Source organism: Melanerpes formicivorus, unplaced genomic scaffold (assembly GCF_026170545.1).
Source record: "Melanerpes formicivorus ecotype bairdi unplaced genomic scaffold, bMelFor1.0.p_v2 SCAF_38, whole genome shotgun sequence".
NCBI classification, from domain to species: Eukaryota; Metazoa; Chordata; class Aves; order Piciformes; family Picidae; genus Melanerpes; species Melanerpes formicivorus.
The window spans coordinates 3,835,450-3,855,073 of NW_027142390.1; the positions used below are offsets into that span (position 1 = coordinate 3,835,450).

The 19,624-nt window shown below is 43.3% G+C and overlaps 1 protein-coding gene across 2 annotated transcripts in view; it reads left to right on the forward strand.

Annotated features, from left to right (window-relative positions):
* SFMBT1 (Scm like with four mbt domains 1) overlaps positions 1–17,682 on the forward strand; it is a 93,176-nt gene extending 75,494 nt beyond the window's left edge. For both annotated transcript variants that reach the window (XM_068157870.1, XM_068157871.1), the window contains 8 exons: positions 1,807–1,871; positions 3,863–4,002; positions 5,844–5,953; positions 7,587–7,762; positions 9,312–9,490; positions 9,697–9,942; positions 11,082–11,210; positions 12,020–17,682. In XM_068157870.1, the coding sequence (XP_068013971.1) occupies positions 1,807–1,871; positions 3,863–4,002; positions 5,844–5,953; positions 7,587–7,762; positions 9,312–9,490; positions 9,697–9,942; positions 11,082–11,210; positions 12,020–12,160 (1,186 nt within the window). In that variant the 3' untranslated portion in view covers positions 12,161–17,682. The remainder of the gene's footprint in view (positions 1–1,806; positions 1,872–3,862; positions 4,003–5,843; positions 5,954–7,586; positions 7,763–9,311; positions 9,491–9,696; positions 9,943–11,081; positions 11,211–12,019) is intronic.
* Positions 17,683–19,624: the final 1,942 nt, after the last annotated feature.

Sequence of the window (19,624 nt, forward strand, 5' to 3'; positions counted from 1 at the left end):
AGGGTTGAGAGATTCCACAACCCATTTATCTTCATGCTGGTAGTTCCTGCTGCTGTCGAAAAAGACCTCTTGCACTGCTGTAGCAGAAGATGGAAGGCTCAGCTGAATTGTTGAATAGATCAAATTACTGAAGTTCTTGGGCTGAAGCTGTTGATCTTAACATTTTTAAAAGATTGCATTGCCTGGAGTGCATTTAAGAAAAGCTAGCCTGGTCTTAAGGCTCTGCTTGTAAGTTTTTGTTTGAACCTTTTTAAAATGATGATTAATAGAAAATTAATGGGTTCTCTTTTGATTGTATTCCCTTCTCAAATCACAAAAGTTCTGTAATGTAAACGTGGTTAGAAAACGTGGCACAGCTGAGCAGAATATTTGGCCTCAGTGTGAATGCTGTCAGGGATAAGGTGAACTTCTAACAGGATCCTGGAATTGTTTAGGTTGGAAAACACCTTTAAGATCATTGAGTCCAACCAAGTTGGTGAGGGGTTTGGAACACAAGCCCTATGAGGAGAGGCTGAGGGAGCTGGGGTTGCTTAGCCTGGAGAAGAGGAGACTCAGGGGTGACCTTATCACTCTCTACAACTACCTGAAGGGAGGTTGTAGACAGGCGGATGATGGTCTCTTCTCCCAGGCAGCCAGTACCAGAACAAGAGGACACAGTCTCAGGCTGCGCCAGAGGAAGTTCAGGTTGGATGTTAGGAAGAAGTTCTATACAGAGAGAGTGATTGCCCATTGGAATGGGCTGCCCGGGGAGGTGGTGGAGTCACCGTCATTGGAGGTGTTCAGGAGGAGACTTGATGGGGTGCTTGGTGCCATGGGTTAGCTGTTTGGGTGGGTTGGATTGGTTGATGGGTTGGACACGATGATCTTGAAGGTCTCTTCCAACCTGGTTTGGTTTATTCTAATAAAGGTTATTCTAATAAAGGTTTATTCATTAACCCAGTGCTACCAAATCCACCACTAAACCATGTTCCTAAGAGCCATGTCTACACATCTTTTAAATATCCCCTGGGATGGTGACTCTACCACTTCCCTGGACAGGCTGTTGCAATGCTTGAGAACCCTTTCAGTGAAGAAATGTTTTCTAATATCCAACCTAAACTTCCCCCTGGTGCAATTTGAGGCCTTGCAATTCCTTTCCAAATTTAATCTAGGGCATCAAAAATGACTAGCCAAAAAGGAGAGCTATACTAATATCTGCCTTTCATCTACAAACTGTGTCATGCATATGAGACTCTTTTGTGTGAGCCTGCTAAAGGATGTTGAATGGAATGCCTGACAGTTGGTCTTATTGACTCTTAGAGCTTTACAAACACCAAATCTGTCAGTAGTCCTGCTGATGTTTTCATTGCTCCCAAAATACTGAGCAGACCTTTCTTCCATGTTTTGTAACTGTGATCCTCACCAGAGGAGTTGTGTGATTTTTGGTTATACTCTGTTTAAAACCCATCTTTTTCAGAATGCATAAGGTAAGACTGTACACTGCCTTGGGCCATGAAATGTCAAATGAAGATAAAAGTAGGCAGAAAATGTAAGCTATTGTTGGCAGCTTTGTGTGGTGTATTTATCAGCTTGGAAGCCCAAATACTTCAAGTAAATAAGGATTGCTGCTAGCTGTAGCAGTATAGTCCTTTCCAAATGGAATTTGATAGTCTTTGTATATTACTATTGTCAAACAGAAGAAGCAGAAAAGGCAGATTAATAAGGCTAGACCTGAAGGGAAAAAATATATGTAATGGTGGGTTTTAGTAACTGAGGGGTGACTGTGCTTACCATCTCTCCATTTTCCCAACCTTCTTTTCATTTCAGAATTTTATCTTCAAGAACAGTTCATGATGGACTAAAGAACCAGGAACTGAACTCTTCTGACTCAGGTATTGATCAGAGAGGGCAGGCTAACAAAGACAAAGTTCTGTAGCAGTTCAGCTGCCTTACTGTTCAGTGCTCTTCTGTTGGGAGTGAAAGGGAAGGGAAAGGGTTTGAGGATTTTCATGCCTTGATGATTCACTGAACTTCATAAAAGAATGAAAGAAATTTAAACAGTAAAGCAGTTACTTTTATCTTGCAGCTGATATGTGCATTATACCTGGAAATTAAATTTTGACACTGTGCCCCTGTACTCTGCATTGGTTAGGCCACACCTTGAGTACTGTGTCCAGTTCTGGGCCCCTCAGTTTAAGAAGGACATCGAAACACTTAAACATGTCCAGAGAAGGGCAACAAGGCTGGGGAGAGGCCTTGAGCACAGCCCTGTGAGGAGAGGCTGAGGGAGCTGGGGTTGTTTAGCCTGGAGAAGAGGAGGCTCAGGGGTGACCTCATTGCCCTCTACAACTACCTGAAAGGTGGTGGTAGCCAGGAAGGGGTTGGTCTCTTCTCCCAGGCAACCAGCACCAGAACAAGGGGACACAGTCTCAAGCTGTGCCAGGGGAGGTTTAGACTCGAGGTGAGGAGAAAGTTCTTCACTGAGACAGTCGTTCATCATTGGAATGTGCTGCCCAGGGAGGTGGTGGAGTCACCATCCCTGGAAGTGTTCAAGAGGAGATTGGACATGGCACTTGGTGCCATGGTCTAGTCATGAGGTCTGTGTTAATAGGTTGGGCTCAATGATCCTCGAGGTCTCTTCCAACCTTAGTTATACTGTGATACTGTGATAGTGTGACACCAGAACAACCCTACACCCCCCCAGCAGAGGACACATGGAGCCAAAACAGGCTCTGTGACCTATGCAGACCATTTTTTTTCATCGTCACTTGTTATGTTTAATAATGTTGGGAGAAACTTTAAGAGGCTTGCTGTGTCTGTGCTCTTGAGTTGTTAGAGTCTAGCTTGGGGAAGCAGGTTTGTCTGGCTTTTATGATAACTTCATCATCATGATAAACAAAAGCAATTCAAAGAGTAAACTGCTTTGTGTGCCAGATGGCGAAATTTAATAATTTTCTAAACTGTTGCAAGAATGAATATGATGAATAAGTACATCTGCTGGTGAAACAGTCATACAGATCTATCTGTTTGGCAACAAAATGCCTCTTCTGCTGTTTTCTGTACAGTGAAATGCACATCTGAAGCTTTATAGAAATGATCTGTGCTTGCTTAGCATTTTAATTGCCTTTTAATAGAGCCATAATGTAAATGTGACTTCATTTATTTATCTGCCAGTTATCAGCTACTGAATTTAAGATCTTTAAATGATGATGTTGCTCAATCAGGAAAAAACTACAACACTGCTATGATACAACAATTTTGTGTTTAGACATAAGTATCCTGCAATACTTGTGCTATACACAACTTTAGTTCTGAGCAGCACTGAACCGTTTAATAGACTTAGAGAAGTGGAGGTCAGCTCATCAAAGGTCAGTTCATCAGTTGCTGCTGGTTGAGGGGGAAAGAGTGAAAATGCAAAGCAATGTGATGTTGCAGTTTAGGATCAACAGTAGAGAATGACTTTGCCAGCTTCTCTGGCGGCAGAAGTTAGAGGGAGAGATAATTACTTAACTGGAAAATTTATCCATAATTGCTGTGTAGGAAGTGCTTCTGCTACTAAAAAGTTGCAGTTGTCATCTTCTTGCCTATTCTCCCTGGTGTAACGCCATGAAATGTGAGACTGCACAGGAAGAAATGACCAATTTTGTTTCTTGTACTTTGACAATTTGCAAGCATTCATGTGAAGTTTGAAAAATATTTTGGCAACATCAAATAACTAAGGCTGTCATGGCAACTGTGCCAATGAAACTACCCCAAAGGCCTGTCAGTCAAGGCTTTTTTCTCCTCTTTTTTACAGCAGGCAAAATACTGCATGTCATAAGGAGTCGTTCTTTGCTAGGAGGGTTGTAGTGTGTGCTTTCAGTCTTTGCTTTTTCCTTTTCAGTGGTAATTAATGGGAAGTACTGCTGCCCAAAGATCTACTTCAACCACCGGTGCTTCTCAGGGCCTTACCTTAACAAAGGCAGGATTGCAGAACTTCCTCAGTCTGTGGGACCTGGCAACTGTGTGCTTGTTCTGAAAGAGGTAAGGTGGTTGTACATAGTGGACCTGCATAGGGCAGTGTATCATAAATGCTAGAGGGTCTCTCTAATTAGAGATAGGTAATTTGTAAACGTAAGCTGACAATGGGAAAAGAGGGAGTTCTGCATAAAATCAAGTATAAATTATGAACTGCTTTATGAATGGCTGGAAAGAGTAAAAGCCTCTCATTTGTCTGAGTTACAGCCAAGCTTCTGCTGCTAAACTTTATTTTAGGTTAAAACAGAGTAACCTGTAATTACCACAATCAAAGGAGTTAGTATCTTTTTATAGCTGTAATAAATGCTTCAGCTTTAATTAACAGAATTTAGCTTCATGTAATCCCAAAATTCCTTTACAGTTTGCACTGTTGATGTTAAAACTGGAAATGCAGATTTCTTAGTAGAAATAGCAAGCTATTTTTGGTAACTGGAAGATTAACAGAATTCTCAGTGTTACAGAAGTTGGATGTGATTTACTTTCTAACAGAGGGAAGGGAAGAGGGAAGAAGAGGCCATTCTTTAATGGAAGAGAGCCTCTTCTCCCCTCGGTGTTTCACAGCACATTTGCAGATACTTTAACCAATACTTATTTTTCTGAAAGCCCCAAAAATGTTGTGGGGTGATTATTCTCTCACCTGAGAGGCTGAAAGCTTCCCAAGGCATAACTATATGTGCATACTTGAGCTCTCATGAAACAGTCCCTTTAAATGAAGGAACTGGCTCAACAGCTCTGGAATTTTTAATGCCTTACCATGTATCATAACTGGGAGAGAGCTAAGAAAGACTTTCTGGCAGACATGCTGTAGAACAACCAGAGTCCAGTGTGTGAGTCAAGCTGATTATTGAAACAGTTCCATTTCTGCATATAGAAAAGTACCCCATCCTTTCTGCAAGTTTCAGCACTCTGATGCAAGCACTGCAAAAGAGCATTCTGTGGCAGCTGCATTTAACCTTGAAGGTTTAACCTGCTTCACTGCCCAAAAGCATGAAGTATGCACAAGTCGTGCTGACCTGCAGATGCTGAGTTGCTAAAAGTTCAACTGATATGTTTGGTTGTATTCGTTTCAGTTATGACTCCTGCTCAATGTGTGAATCCCAGAGCAAGTTGGTGATTGCATTATATCTATTAGTCTTCTTTGGAACTGTGGGCTTCTGCTGCATTAGTAGCAATGAAGCTGCAAGTTTGTCATGTCAAGGTTCTGATGTACCCAGTTTGGGAATGATTTGGAGGAAGCACACACTGAAAACAAGAAATACAATCTGAGTGCACATTTTGTACTGTCCCCCACTAACTTGAGGTTATTCACAACTTTTGAGTTACTTTACAGCACTGGAGACATTTGCATTTTGTTACACTGCAGGCATTATCAGGGCTCATGAAAACAAATCAGAGGAGAGCTAAGAATTCTGCAGTATGATTTTGTAGCAAGTAGTGGGTTGGCAGACAGCAAAATCCTGCAGCGTTTTTTGGCACATCTTCACGTGTCAAGCAACCTCTAAGATAATCACTTGGATTTACCCGAGGTTATGCAAGTTTTGTAGTATTCAGCCCCAGGGTTTAGTTTAGTGATGTGTAATTCAAGGGCAGTGACTTGGAAATTGCTAGATACGCTCGTGACTCTGCAGACAAATTCGGAAGGGTTGGCAAGGCCCAGAGTGTCGGCTGCTCCCCGCTTTCATTTTGGCAGTATCAGGAGGTATCTGTAATCCTGCTGTGAATGAGTGCTTTGATGCTAGATAATTTGGATGAATAGAAGTAATTTCCTATTCTACCCTACACTTCAAAACAGATTTATTGTACAAATAACTTAAACGTATTCTCTCCCCTTCCCTCCCTCACTGTAGGTTCTCACTTTATTGATCAACGCAGCTTACAAACCAAGCCGTGTCTTGCGAGAGCTGCAGTTGGATGAAGAGGCTGCATGGCATGGGCATGGAGAGACCCTAAAAGCCAAGTAAATTCTTGTCCTGTTCCCCACATAGTTAATAGCAATGTTCTCTGCAGTCTACACTTGAACTTCTCACATTTCAAAGCAGAAATTGCTTATAGCCTGTCAAGATACTGACAGCTATTAAACTTCCAAATCTGTAGACATTTGTTTATGAAGGTCTGGTGAAGTGCATCTATTTTAATGCTCCTTAATGTGCCAGCTGTGCTCTGCTACTGACAGCTAGTGGTCAGGTAAGAGTGATGTACTGGTACAACATGGCATATACACTGGCAGACCTGGAGGCAAGGTTTAAGATCATTTAATTCACCTAAAGATAAATGTCAGTACTTTAAAGCACAAACACATACTACTTAAGAATATTCTCAGGCTTTCATGGCATTTCCTCATAGATTTCTCAGTGGTCAAAGATTCCCCTGATATGAAGCTATAGCAATGCTCTGAAATGGCCTGGCATGGCAGTCTTTCTACAACAGCCTACCCTAAAGCACTCCCTGGTTTTCCTGCAGAGCTTTTGGGTTGGAGCTTCTTTGCAAGATTATTTTGTGGCTAGGAAAAAAAACCCAAACAACTACCTAATGACAATATGTACATATATTTGATAAATCCAGTTACTCCTCTATAGTGCAGTGATGGTCTTGTAATTGGACTACTGTGTTTGCATAATAGAGATCAGATGTGCCATAGCATACTTTCCTACATCGTTTTGGTCATGCCAGTAATTCTTCTGTTGGATCAATGTCATGTGTAAAAAGACACTTTTCCATGTATTTGAAGAGTTGCTCTAGCTTTAGGCAGTCAGAAGATCATATGAAAGGTTCATGTAAATGGAAGATGTAGCTGAAGAACAGAGGAAAAAAAATGTTTGCTTTCATTGAAGTTGCTACCTGCTTTCTTTTGTAACAGCACTGACACCAGGGCTATCTGCACTATGATGACATAGCTCTTTTTTTTCCAATGCATTAACTAGATAGTTGTGGGTCTGAGACATCCCTAATAGCTATCAGCATGTGCCAGTAGCTGTGCTGGGAGAACAAAGCAGAAATGATGAATGACTCTGGCAGATATTTCACAGCACGGCTCTGTCAGTGTCATGGCAAGACTGCTGAACAAAAAGAAATCTTTTCTTAATTTAAATCAAACAGGAGCAATATGTGGAGTCATGGCAAGTGACTGTCCTGATGAATTGCTCAGTGTTAGGTGGAAGCTGATTGGAAATGTGGCAGTAGTTCATTTGCTTGCCACAGCATGCGCATGGAATGGCTATCTGAACTGGTGTGCTCCGGCTTGAGTTTTAGGGACCAGCTGTCCACACCACAGTGGACACTTCTGCAGTCCCATAAACACAAAGAACAAACCATCTGTGAACAAAGAAAATAAAACATCTAAACTCTGGGTAGTCCTCTCAGTTGGTATGTGACAGTCATTGGCAGGGCAGTGTTTCTGTGTTTGATACTGCAGGATCAGTCGTAAGAGAGAGGACGACCTGTATCCTGGACTTTTCAGTCCATAATGTTCCTCATTGCTCAGATCTTTCCTCAGCTTGGTCTAAAATTATGTTCTTGTACACCCCTCAATGAAATGTTTTTATGCTGGTAGTGAAAGAATTCCGTAGTGGTGACCATACTTTCAATGCTAGGTACAAAGGGAAGAGCTACCGTGCAACTGTGGAAGTTGTGAGGACAGCAGATCGAGTGGCAGAGTTCTGCAGGAAAACGTGCATCAAGTTGGAATGTTGTCCAAACCTCTTTGGCCCACAGATGGTGCTGGATAAGTGTTCAGAGAACTGCTCTGTCCTGACAAAGACTAAATACAGTAAGTAGGTCACTGATTTCAAACGGAGGTGGGGCTTTGGGGTGCTGTGTTTTGGTTTCTTCTGGCTTTGACTCCAGAGGGATCCAAAATAATCTGCTTTGCTTACACAGGGAGCATCTCAGGTGCTGCATGCCCAGACCTACAAAATGTCCATTTGTTAGCGTGCAGTGGAGAAGAGTTGATTCTATATTAAGTGGTAGAACCATGGCTTGAACTTTTGGTGTGTGCACAAATCTTTTATCTTCTCCAGACAACTTCTGGGACAGTAGCTGGCTTGGGTATTGTAATTTAAATGGCATTGTAAATGCTTTTACTAATTTGCTGTGGAACAAAATAAAACACCCTTGGGTTTTTTTTTCTTAGCATTTAGATTTTTCTTAGGGTTTTAGAGTGAGAACAAAAAGCACTTGGAGGTCATATTTAAAAACTACAACAAGTGCCAGTAAATCGGACCAACCTCTGGCTGATGATTTTTTTTGTGTAAAGCCTAACATTTGTGGGCTTCTCAGAGGTAGAGGAAATAAGTCTTTGTAGGGCAAATGAAATTGATCAGTAGCTCTTCTTTCTTCAACCAAACTGAAAAGTAAAATAGAGACATACTCACTCTGAGTCTACTCACTCTGGCTGGAGAGGTGGGCACAAGCCAACCTCATGAGGTTCAACAAGAGCAAGTGCAGGGTCCTGCATCTGGGTCGAGGCAATCCCAGGCACAAATCCAGGCTGGGCAGTGACTGGCTGGAAAGTAGCCCTGAGGAGAGAGACTTGGGGGTGCTGGTGGACAAGAAGCTCAACAGGAGCTCTCAGTGTGCACTTGCAGCGCACAAAGCCAATCAGATCCTGGGCTGCATCAGGAGAAGTGTGGCCAGCAGGTCAAGGGAAGTGATTCTCCCCTCTACTCAGCTCTGGTGAGACCCCACCTGGAGTACTGCCTCCAGTTCTGGAGCCCCTATTACAAGAGGGATGTGGAAGTGCTGGAAGGTGTCCAGAGAAGGGCCACGAGGATGATCAGAGGGCTGGAGCACCTCTCCTATGAGGACAGACTGAAGGAGTTGGGGCTGTTCAGTCTGCAGAAGAGAAGGCTCCCAGGTGACCTAATTGTGGCCTTCCAGTATCTGAAGGGGACCTACAGGAAGGCTAGGGAGGGAATTCTTGGGATCTCAGGTAGTGATAGGACTAGGGGAATGGAATGAAGCTGGAGGTGGGGAGATTCAGGCTGGATGTGAGGAGGAAGTTCTTCCCCATGAGAGTGGTGAAGCCCTGGAATGGGTTGTCTAGGGAGGTGGTTGAGGCCCCGTCCCTGGAGGTGTTTAAGCCCAGGCTGGCTGAGGCTCTGTCCAGGCTGATGTAGTGTGGGGTGTCCCTGCCCATGGCAGGGGGGTTGGAACTAGATGATCCTTGTGGTCCCTTCCAACCCTGACTGATACTGTGATACTATGAGTGTTTGCAGAATTGGGATTTCTGCTGGGAAATGTCCTGGTGATGGACAAACATACCTGGTGATCTTTGAAGGCGCATTTCAACACGGTGCTCCTTCCTTCTGTCCTGGTAGCGCACTATTACGGGAAGCGGAAGAACAAGCGGATCGGGCGGCCTCCGGGCGGCCACAGCAACCTGGAGGTAGCCATGAAGAAACCAAATAAAAGACGGAAGAGGCGAAAAAATTTTTTTGTTCATAAGAAAAAACGTTCTTCTGCTTCAGTGGATAACACTCCTGCAGGATCTCCCCAGGTAGGAGACTGCCAGCACCTTTCATAGATACCATATGTGACCTTTGACCCGCTTCATTTGAAACAGCAAACTGCTAGTTCCTTGTAACCTCCGCTTACAGCTGACAGATGGATGGCAATTTTACCTTCTGTCCTAAGCTTCCCTTTTGTTTCTATTTAATTTCTTTTTCTCTTTTTCTTTTTCTTTCTTTTCCCCTGACTCTGCAGGGCAGTGGGGCAGAAGAGGAGGATGACCAGGATGAGGTGGATGAAGAGTCTCTGACAGAGGATAGTACCTCAGAGCACCCAGATGAATTGCTTGAGGAATCAGAAGTGTCAGAGAAGAAATCAGTGTCGTCCTCTCCTACACAGAGTGAGCTGTCTCATTCCCTGGCTCAGGACCGAGACAAGCGGAAGCGGAAGCTCAGGACCTTTTCCTTCTCTGACGATGAGAATAAACCTCCTTCGCCAAAGGTAACTTCCAACACAGATTTCTGTTCTAGCTTGCCTGCCGTTGGGCAAACACAAATATCTTCAGAATATTAACCACCATCCTCCATGTGTGTCCATAAAATATTCTGTTCCCTCATAAAGGGCGTTGTGGAGACACTACGGAACCGTTACAAATTGTGAGTTTTATTACGTGGATATTACAGGACTGTAATAAAGACTAAACAGGAAACTGTAGGCAGAATGGTGAGCTTTCCATTTCCCAGCTGCTACCCCTCTTGGTCCAACTAGAGCAGTGGTGTGGTGTCAACCAAACCCTGGGTTCCAGTCCCCGCTGACCTGCTCTTCTAACGGTGTTACAGCCCCCACCCCAGCACAAAGCTGTTGTGCACTTTTCTGCTAACCAAGGAACCTCTACAGTTTGAGGTCTCGTTAAAGCTTTAGTTGGCAGCTCAGTGTTTTAGAATGAATAGAATAGAATAGAATAGAATAGAATAGAATAGAATAGAATAGAATAGAATAGAATAGAATAGAATAGACCAAACCAGGTTGGAAGAGACCTTCAAGATCATCATGTCCAATCCATCAACCAATCCAACCCACCTAAACAGCTAACCCATGGCACCAAGCACCCCATCAAGTCTCCTCCTGAACACCTCCAATGACAGCGACTCCACCACCTCCCCAGGCAGCCCATTCCAATGGGCAATCACTCTCTCTGTATAGAACTTCTTCCTAACATCCAACCTGAACCTCCCCTGGCGCAGCCTGAGACTGTGTCCTCTTGTTCTGGTACTGGCTGCCTGGGAGAAGAGACCAACGTCCACCTGTCTACAACCTCCCTTCAGGTAGTTGTAGAGAGTGATAAGGTCACCCCTGAGTCTCCTTTTCTCCAGGCTGAGCAACCCCAGCTCCCTCAGTCTTTCCTCATAGGGCTTGTGTTCCAAGCCCCTCACCAACTTTGTTGCCCTTCTCTGGACTCATTCCAGCAAGTCAACCTCCTTCCTAAACTGAGGGGCCCAGAACTGGACACAGGACTCGAGGTGTGGCCTAACCAGTGCAGTGTACAGTGTTTGAGTGTGGGGGAATAGAGGGGAGTGTTTATCTATTGTATCCATATGTAATGTTTTGGGAATTATTCTTGTGCTGGGTGGCTTGTCTAGGACATAAAGATGGAAGTTGCTGAAAAGCTGCAGCTGGACAGTAACCCTCTGGACTGGAGCGTGGCTGATGTTGTACGATTCCTTAAATCCACTGACTGTGCACCACTGGCAAGAATCTTCCTTGATCAGGTATCATTTTCTGTCTGCTAAAGTGTTGAGTCTGTCACTTTGCTTCTAATCCTCTACCAAAACACAAAAATAAGCTAGCTTAAATTTTGTACTGGGCTTTTAAGGAAACAAACACAGGCACAACCATCTGCACTTTGGGAGGGGATTGTTAAGGGAACATTCAGAATTGTTCAGGTTTCTTAGTGCCTAATACCGTGGAGGATGATTTGGTTTGTGGAGCATCTGAATCCCAAAACTATAGAGGATGCCTAAAAACATGCACCTTGAAGGCAGGAGCCTGTTTTCTAGGAGGTGGAGTTTTGCCACTTGGTGTTGACTTTTCTAGCTAATAAATACCGTTTGCAGTTCTGCAGAGTAGCTGCAGCTGTCACAGTCTTGTACAGCTGCACAACAAGTGAACATAAAAGCATTATCTATCAGATATGTTGTGCTAGGACTAATGATGAGTATGGTTTGTGGTAGATGTTCTAGAAGATGTGCTTTTCCTCCTAGAATCTCTGTTTCTATAGGAAGATGCAGAGGTTAGGTAAAAGGACTTTTCTGCGTTAAATTTCCTTGACTTGTATTGTTAGGTTGGTTTTTTTCTCACAATAGCATCCCATGAGATGCTGTCCCTCAGCCAGTCAATTTGAGCTGACATTTTATGAAAGGAGTTAATTTGTTGTGAGAGAGATTTTTCCAGCTGCCTGGAGTAGCATGAAAGAAATGTCTCACAAGCGGTCACGTATCTGAATTTACAGCAAGTCAAAGCTGCAGGAGCTGGGAAAATGAAAATGCAAAGTCACTGTGGAGTTTTTGTCTTCTGACAGGAAATCGATGGCCAGGCACTGCTGCTGCTGACCCTGCCCACCGTTCAGGAGTGTATGGACTTGAAGCTTGGGCCAGCTATTAAACTTTGCCATCACATTGAGAGGGTCAAACTTGCCTTTTACCAGCAGTTTGCTAACTGAGGAGCAGCCAAGTTGATGTGGACCTTTGAAGCACAACTACAGAAACATGCTCCTTTCTCTCTAGCAAGAAAAGCCAAATAAAGTTAAACTGAGGCCCTGGTGACCTGAGAGCATCTGTCAGCCTCAGCTTTTCACTTTGACAAGAGGAAGACGACATCTGGAGCAAAATGCCAATGCAAACACAGGGGCTACTCCACCAGCTGCCAGCTTGGGAACACAACAGCCTCTTGCTCTATGGTTCCCTTTTTTTAATGTATTTTTTACTCATTACAGAAAAGTCTCCTCTGGTGGGCAATGACATTTCGCTAGTTCTGTTGGCACAGAACTTTAAAAGGAGAAACGGATCGTGTTTACGTTAGCATGTAGGCTGCCAGAAATAACCTTTCTCTGTTCCTGGTGATTCACAGAATCCCCTTCCCTCCCTGTGGATGAACACTTGCTCTTACCACAGCACTGGCTTTGGAATGTGCTTTTTGCACATTCGTGTGTTAATGTTGAGTTTTTTAATGAATTTGTTCATTGTTAGGACAACAATGTGGCCACAGGGTTCTGAATGTACAGTACAGCAAGAGTGTGGTTCCATTTGGAGTTTCTTTTGTTGGTTTTGGCTTTTGTTTCATTGTTGTTGGGGGTTTGGTTTGGTTTGGTTTTACTACCTCTGTAGCCTGAATAATAGAAGTGATGAACTAAAAAGGGAGGGAACTACTCTTTCTGGACTAATCATCTGTTGCTGCCGCTGCACAGCAGTCTCTCTTCTGTAGGCACGTCAGGAGTACAAACCAGTATCAGCACACAGAGCTTCTCTTCCAAAGCTTTAGCTGGAACCTGTGTAGGCTTCACCTGGATGTTACCATTTTCTCAGATGTCAGAAAACTTAATTATTTTGCACTTCTCTTACAGATGGGCTGTAGGAACAAAAGGAAGGAAAGAGGAAGTGGCTTTTCATTTTCTGTATTTTGGTTGTCAGATAATTACTTTTTTTTTTCTTTATTATTATTTGTGTGAAGTTGCTTCTTTTTTGTTACAGCAAACAATAGGGCCATGTACACAGCCTGTCAGCAGGTTTTTGCTTCACTACCTGAACATCTTGTTAGAGAACACACTGAAGAAACTGCCATCAGTAGAGGACTGAAACTTAGTTGTGTCGGTGTTTGCACAGGGGAAACCATCTTAGGAACATAACTCTGTATTTTTAACTATTTAGAGCTGCTCAAGGTCAAGATGAAAATGAGATTGGGTGGGATGGGAGTTGTGTGCTTTGGGTTTGGGGTTTCATTCGTTCCTTTGTTTTGGTTTGGGGTTTGTTTGTTTTTATCAGAAGGAAGAAAAAGGGACAGAGGGACATCTAGTTTCACCAGTAGGCCCACAGTAGGATTAACTGCTGATTGTAATTTTTCCAGGGTAATAAAACCCTATCAGCCACTTGCTTTACACTAGGTGACAGGGCTTACATTACTTTCCATTAAAGATGTGAGGAGACTTGCATCAAGCTCAAGACTGGCATCAAATAAGCATTAGGTTTCAGATGGCTTGCATTCATTTACTCTGCCTGTCTCAGGGTATTTGGAGAAGCCCAAGCAAGAAGTTGATGCTCGCATCTCTGGTCATTTCTTTCCTATTCAAATGCATTTTTGCAGAATAGCAAAGTGCCCTGGCACACTGTGGTGTTGGAAATGGGAAGGGGCTCATTGCCAGCACTTTAGGAAAGACATGTTTGCTGGTTTATGATAAACACTGGTTACTCTGGTCAGATGGATTGGTTCAAGCATCTCGTGGGCTAATGTGATCCATTATTGTGATGCTGTGAGCTGTAGGATTCAGTGAGGAGGTAGTTTCTAAACTGAGAGCTGAGTTTGCACAGTCTGTGTGTATATCTGCCACATAGGTGTTGAGGGGGAGCTGTCTCAAATGAAAACTGAAATAAGCAGAGCTGAAGAACTGGGTGGTTTTTTTCTTTTGCTCCTTCAAATAACTGCCTAGTCAAGGCAGAGCTATTTACAGAAGTGATAAAATCAGATATTTTTTTTTTCCCCTTCCAGAATCAAAATGGAAATGTCAGGCAGACTGTTTACTATTTAAGTATTCTTGAGGGAGGGAGGACAGTGTGTAGCTAGGACAATTTTATTTTCTCCCAAGTTGTAAGCAGAGTCTGAAAACATAATTAAATTGAAATTGAACTGCCCCTTCTTTTCTCACACCAGATACATGGCCAATAAATGGATGTTTTGGCTCTTTATGCTGTGCTTAGGTAATCCAGCTGTACTCCATTCCCTCAGGACAAGCTCAGTGATAAGCCATTAGGCCTGAGGAAGAAACACTGCTGCTTTGTTGTCAGTTTCTTGTCTTGAGAAATTCAACCAGCAGAGAACTTCTGCACTGGAAGATGATGCTTTTGAATCACATTTGTCATTCTTCAGGGTTTGCAGAAGTCTGTTACACTGATGCCCAGCAGAATTGACCTGCAGAGCCAAGAAATGTTCCTTCCATCTTTCCCCATGGACAGATAGGTGTCTTTCTGAGTAGTTGTCAGGAGAGAACAGAGCTTAAATGGTAATTTCGTGAGCCTGTTAACATGGTGCCTAGGGTTTTAAATACAAATGTCATACTTGTTTTCCTCAGTAAATAAAGCAGTCAGCAGTTTGAGAGGTTAGTGGGATACTTACTGGTCACCTTTGGCATGTTTTATAGGCTGGATTTTTCTGCCTTGTTTTGGGAGGCACTGACAGTCTGGTCCCAATGGGATCTGTTTTTGTTGAGATTTTCAAGAGAGATGTTTTCATTATTTGTGAAATGTTTTTATGCTGCACACGGGTACTGTACACTCTGTTTCCTGGGGAAAAAAATGCACTCTGTTTTATTGCTGGATTTAAAAGGGATAATTGGGGCTTTATCTTGATGGATGGTGTTTCTACTTGACTCTGTTTCAAGTTCCTCTTTCTCTGTGTGGCAGATGACACAGCTGCACTTACATTTCTCCGTCTTACTCCAACACAGCTTGAAATCAGCTGTTCTAGTTGCTCTGTTTATTTAAAACTGGATTCTAGGTAGCTGATGGCTGAAACTTGGCTTTGGGTAGTACCAGTGTTTCACCAGCAGTTATTGCTGGGACTGCAGTAGTTTAGGTTTCAGAGATCTGTGCTGTGCTCTATCACACCGTTCACCATAAGATAAAACAAAGCTGGAGTTCAGGAGAAAGGCAGTGATGCCTTGCAAATGTCCTGAGTACAAGAAAATGAGCCCTCCACTGGGCCTCATGTGGAAGGTTGTGTGGAAGTTAAAAGCAAATTACCCTTGGCTGGCCTTTTGAGGGGTTGTATTCTTGCCTGTCTTATTTTCACATACATTGCACAGTCTTGGTTTTGCACATCATAGCTTTAGAAACCTGGCAGTGCCTCCATATGGCAATCATCCCGTGCTAAGCTTAGCCTTGTTAAGGCAGAAAGATTTTGTTGAGTTACTAGAGCATGCCTTCTGCACCAACAAAAAGATTCCATAATAGGGAAGTATCTCACCTCCAAAAATGTCATGGGAGGTTGATGTGGTAGAGTTGTGCCCCAAAGCATGAGCAGCTTGCAGTCCATCCTAAACTGAAAGCAATCCTTCCACAGGAGGAGAGGTACAGCACTGATCTGGTGAATGAAGGCTACTTGTTTCTTATGCTGAATGTTTCTGAAAGTTGCTCTTTGAGGGAGGAAATAAAAGGCAGAATTACCTGTGTGTTCTGTAGAACTCCAGGAGTGTTGGCAGTCTCTCCTGGGATTAATGGAAACAGACATGCAGAGTTTGGAAGTGGTTGTTGAGATTACTTTCTCGTCACAACTTTCAGCAGTGTTTTGTTGTTGCTTTAGGATTTGCTAGTGTTTGTTCTTGATTCAAATGATGCTTTAAAGGAGGGAAGGAGTATTTAGCTGCTAGGTCCACAGAAGTGTAAATATATTTACAGTTGATTGGACTGAGCACTCCACTCTTCTGTGTAAAGTACAAAGACTTGATACGTTATTAGCAAAGGCAAAGTGGCTTGTGAGATTTTTGAATGTAACAGAATAGGCTTCAAAACTACAAAGCTCAAATTGGAGACTGGATACCTTTGGACCAAATCTGTTGTTAGAGGAGAATATACTTGTATGAAGTAGCCTTACCAGAAAGCCAAAAATATGATGATCCTACACAAAGCTACTCTTTAAACAGTCCTGTCACATAGTGGCAAGCTGGTTACTGCCTACTGTGAGCTCAAATTACCTAAAAGGAACTAAGCACAAAGACTTAGGCTCTGTCAGGAGACTTCAGATGTTTGCTGAAGGCTCTGCTTTAAAGGGATTGTGTGCTGAGCCCCTGTTTCAGAGTGCTGCCAACCTTCCCCAAACACACATGTAGCCTTGTTTTCAAAGGCAGCCTTTTGGGTGAAGGATAAGGATGGGTCTTTGGAACACCAGATACAACAAGCCTCTTTTATTGGTATGTGTTTTTGCTGATATTTAAAAAAAAACAAACAATAGTTATAATAATCTGTGTTGCAAAAATGAGTTAAGGTTAGTGACACTTTTCGTCGCCATGGTGATTTCTAGCTTCCTCAATACCACAGCTGTTGTTCAGAAAGACACCAGACACATCAGTGGACTTTCTGATGAGAAGACAAAGTTACTCTCTTAAGGTGCAAAGCCAGCAGTGTTTGGCTCAGCTTTAAGCCATGGGAGCGAGCAGGTCTTGCACTGACAAAGCTCAGAGGCAGTAGGTCTGGCTGACTTAGCACAAACCTGGGCACAGAGCCTGTGGGGAGTCCTCTAGCCTTGCACAGTTGAAGAGGAACAGGCCTTCTGCTCAAGACGTGGGGACAGCTCGCTCAAGTTGCATGAATGAAGTCCAGGCACAAATGAATCCTTGCCAACTCTGGAAGTTGTTGAGCACCAGTTTCCAAGAAACCTCGTGGGGGGGGGGAAGAAAAAAAACCAACCCACAAAACAAAACAACAACCTGGGGGATGTCATGTTTCTCCTCTCCTCTTATTTCCTTTTATGATTTTTTTTTATTCATTATTATTTCTATTTGAAATAAATTTTAAATACTATTTGTAGACAATCAGAGGTCTTCTAGGAGACTCTACCCTGAAGGGTGCCTGCTCACCACCTATGGGCCTCTTTCTTATACTAACTCATTGGAACTGATGCACTTTTCCTGTATTTTGCCTTTTTTAATTAGCTGCTTGTTCTTAAACCAAGATTTAAATGCAGATTGTGTTGTGTTCCTTCTGCTTGTTGTTTTACCTTCCTTTAGCTTTTAAATATATATATATATATATATATGCAGTGAGACTGAAGTACTACATGGAAGAGAAACATGCACAAGAAAATATTGCCTATGAAGTCCCACCATTGTTTGAGCAGGTGTAACAATTTAATCAGAGGATTTTTTTAAGAACTATTTTGGATGGATATTTTGCTTGTTTTGTCTGTAAATACTGTACATAAGTTTGTGGTATATGACAGTTTTAAGTGGTTGTAAGAAAATTAAACAAAAAAAAGATACTTAAACTGTTACTGATGGCTTTGGTCTTCCTGTAAGGATAAATAACTGCTGCTTCCCATGGGCAGTTCTCCATCTCGTAGAATAGAATAGACCAGGTTGGAAGAGAACTTCGAGATCATCGCGTCCAACCTATCATCCAATATCACCCAACCAACCAAACCATGCAACCAAGCACCCTATCAAGTCTCCTCCTAAACACCTCCAGTGATGGGGACTCCACCACCTCCCCAGGCAGCCCATTCCAATGGCCAATCACTCTCTCTGTATAGAACTTCCTGCTAACCTCCAGCCTAACCCTCCCCTGGCACACCCTGAGACTGTGTCTTCTTGTTCTGGTGCTGGCTGCCTGGGAGAAAAGACCAATCTCTGCCTGTCTGAAACCCCCCTTAAGGTAGTTGTAGAGAGCAATAAGATCTCCCCTGGGCCTCCTCTTCTCCAGGCTAAGCAACTCCAGCTCCCGCAGTCTCTCCTCATAGGGCTTGTGTTCCAAGCCCCTCACCAACTTTGTTGCCCTTCTCTGGACACATTTCAGCAAATCAACCTCCTTCCTAAACTGAGGGGCCCAGAACTGGACACAGGACTCGAGGTGTGGCCTAACCAGTGCAGTGTACAGAGGCAGAGTGACCTCCCTGCTCCTGCTGGCCACACTGTTCCTGATGCAGGCCAGGATGCCATTGGCCCTCCTGGCTGCCTGGGCACACTACAGGTTCATGTTCAGCCTACTATCGACCAGCACCCCCCAGGTCCCTCTCTGCCTGGCTGCTCTCAGCCACTCTGACCCCAGGCTGTAGCACTGCAAAAAAAAAAAGTGTTGGGAAGGCTGCATGTGTTCCATTGCTTGCACAGACCATCTACATACTGCTTGCATGGGCTTCATGGTAAAGCTTGATTGGGTTGGATACAGTTCCCCCAAATCAGAGCTCCCATTTATCTAAAGCCACCTTCTGCGGTAACGATTTTATCTCACATAATGCCCAGAGCTAACATAGAGGAGCTGAGGACAAAACCTACAATCCAAGTAACTTTGGCTTATTGCTTTCTTTGAACACAAGAAAGCAAACCTTGCAGGTGCTGCTGCTCCTCCAACATGGTTTTGTAAAGGTTTACACTGCCCCATCAAGTTGAGATGTTCAGGAGATCTGGCTTCAGTTTCTCTGAATAACATCATGGTCCACAGGATGTTTCAGAAATAGGTCAGCCTTGCAAAGTTCTTGTTTCCTTACTTGGCATTCCAACAGATTGTACTTGTGTGTTCCTCAGCACTTGTTTCTTGGCTGCACTTCAGTTGTCTCAAACTGATTTTATACTGAGTACAGAATATGCATAGGAGTGGGATGAAACCGGTTTGCTTAACACTGCCTTTAAATATCTATCAATATGTAGAATATAAGGTAAATCTTTCACTTGCTGTCAGAACTGTCTGCTTTAGAGAAACCTGAAGAGTTGTGAAGAGCATATAGCAGGAGGCTGTGTCTTGTCTGCCACAGGTTTCAGAAGGAATCATGTGGAGCTGAAAACCCTTGAAGGGGTATTTTTGGGGAATGATCTATTTTAAAGACTAGAATATAGAGTAACATGGATTATCAGCTCTGCAAGGTATGTTGCCAGATAGATGTCTGAAACACAACATTTTATGTGCAAAAAGCATTGGGTGAATCTTTAACCAATCTAAGTGTTCAGGTTAGGTAGGTGTGAAAGTCTGATCCTCAGAAGCCCTTGAGAAAGCTTAAAACCTACTTCTGGGGCACAAATAAATAGGTCAAGTGCACGTCTGCAGTGCTTGATAGTGGTGATGCCTGTGTGCAAGAGAGAGAACAAACAGCCTACTTTGGCCCTTGCCTTTTCTTTTAGGTTCTATTTGCATTCCTGAACAGTTTTGCCTTTGATGCAGCTCAAAGCAGAGGAGCATTGACTTGGGGTGCAGGGGCACTGAGCAGCGCA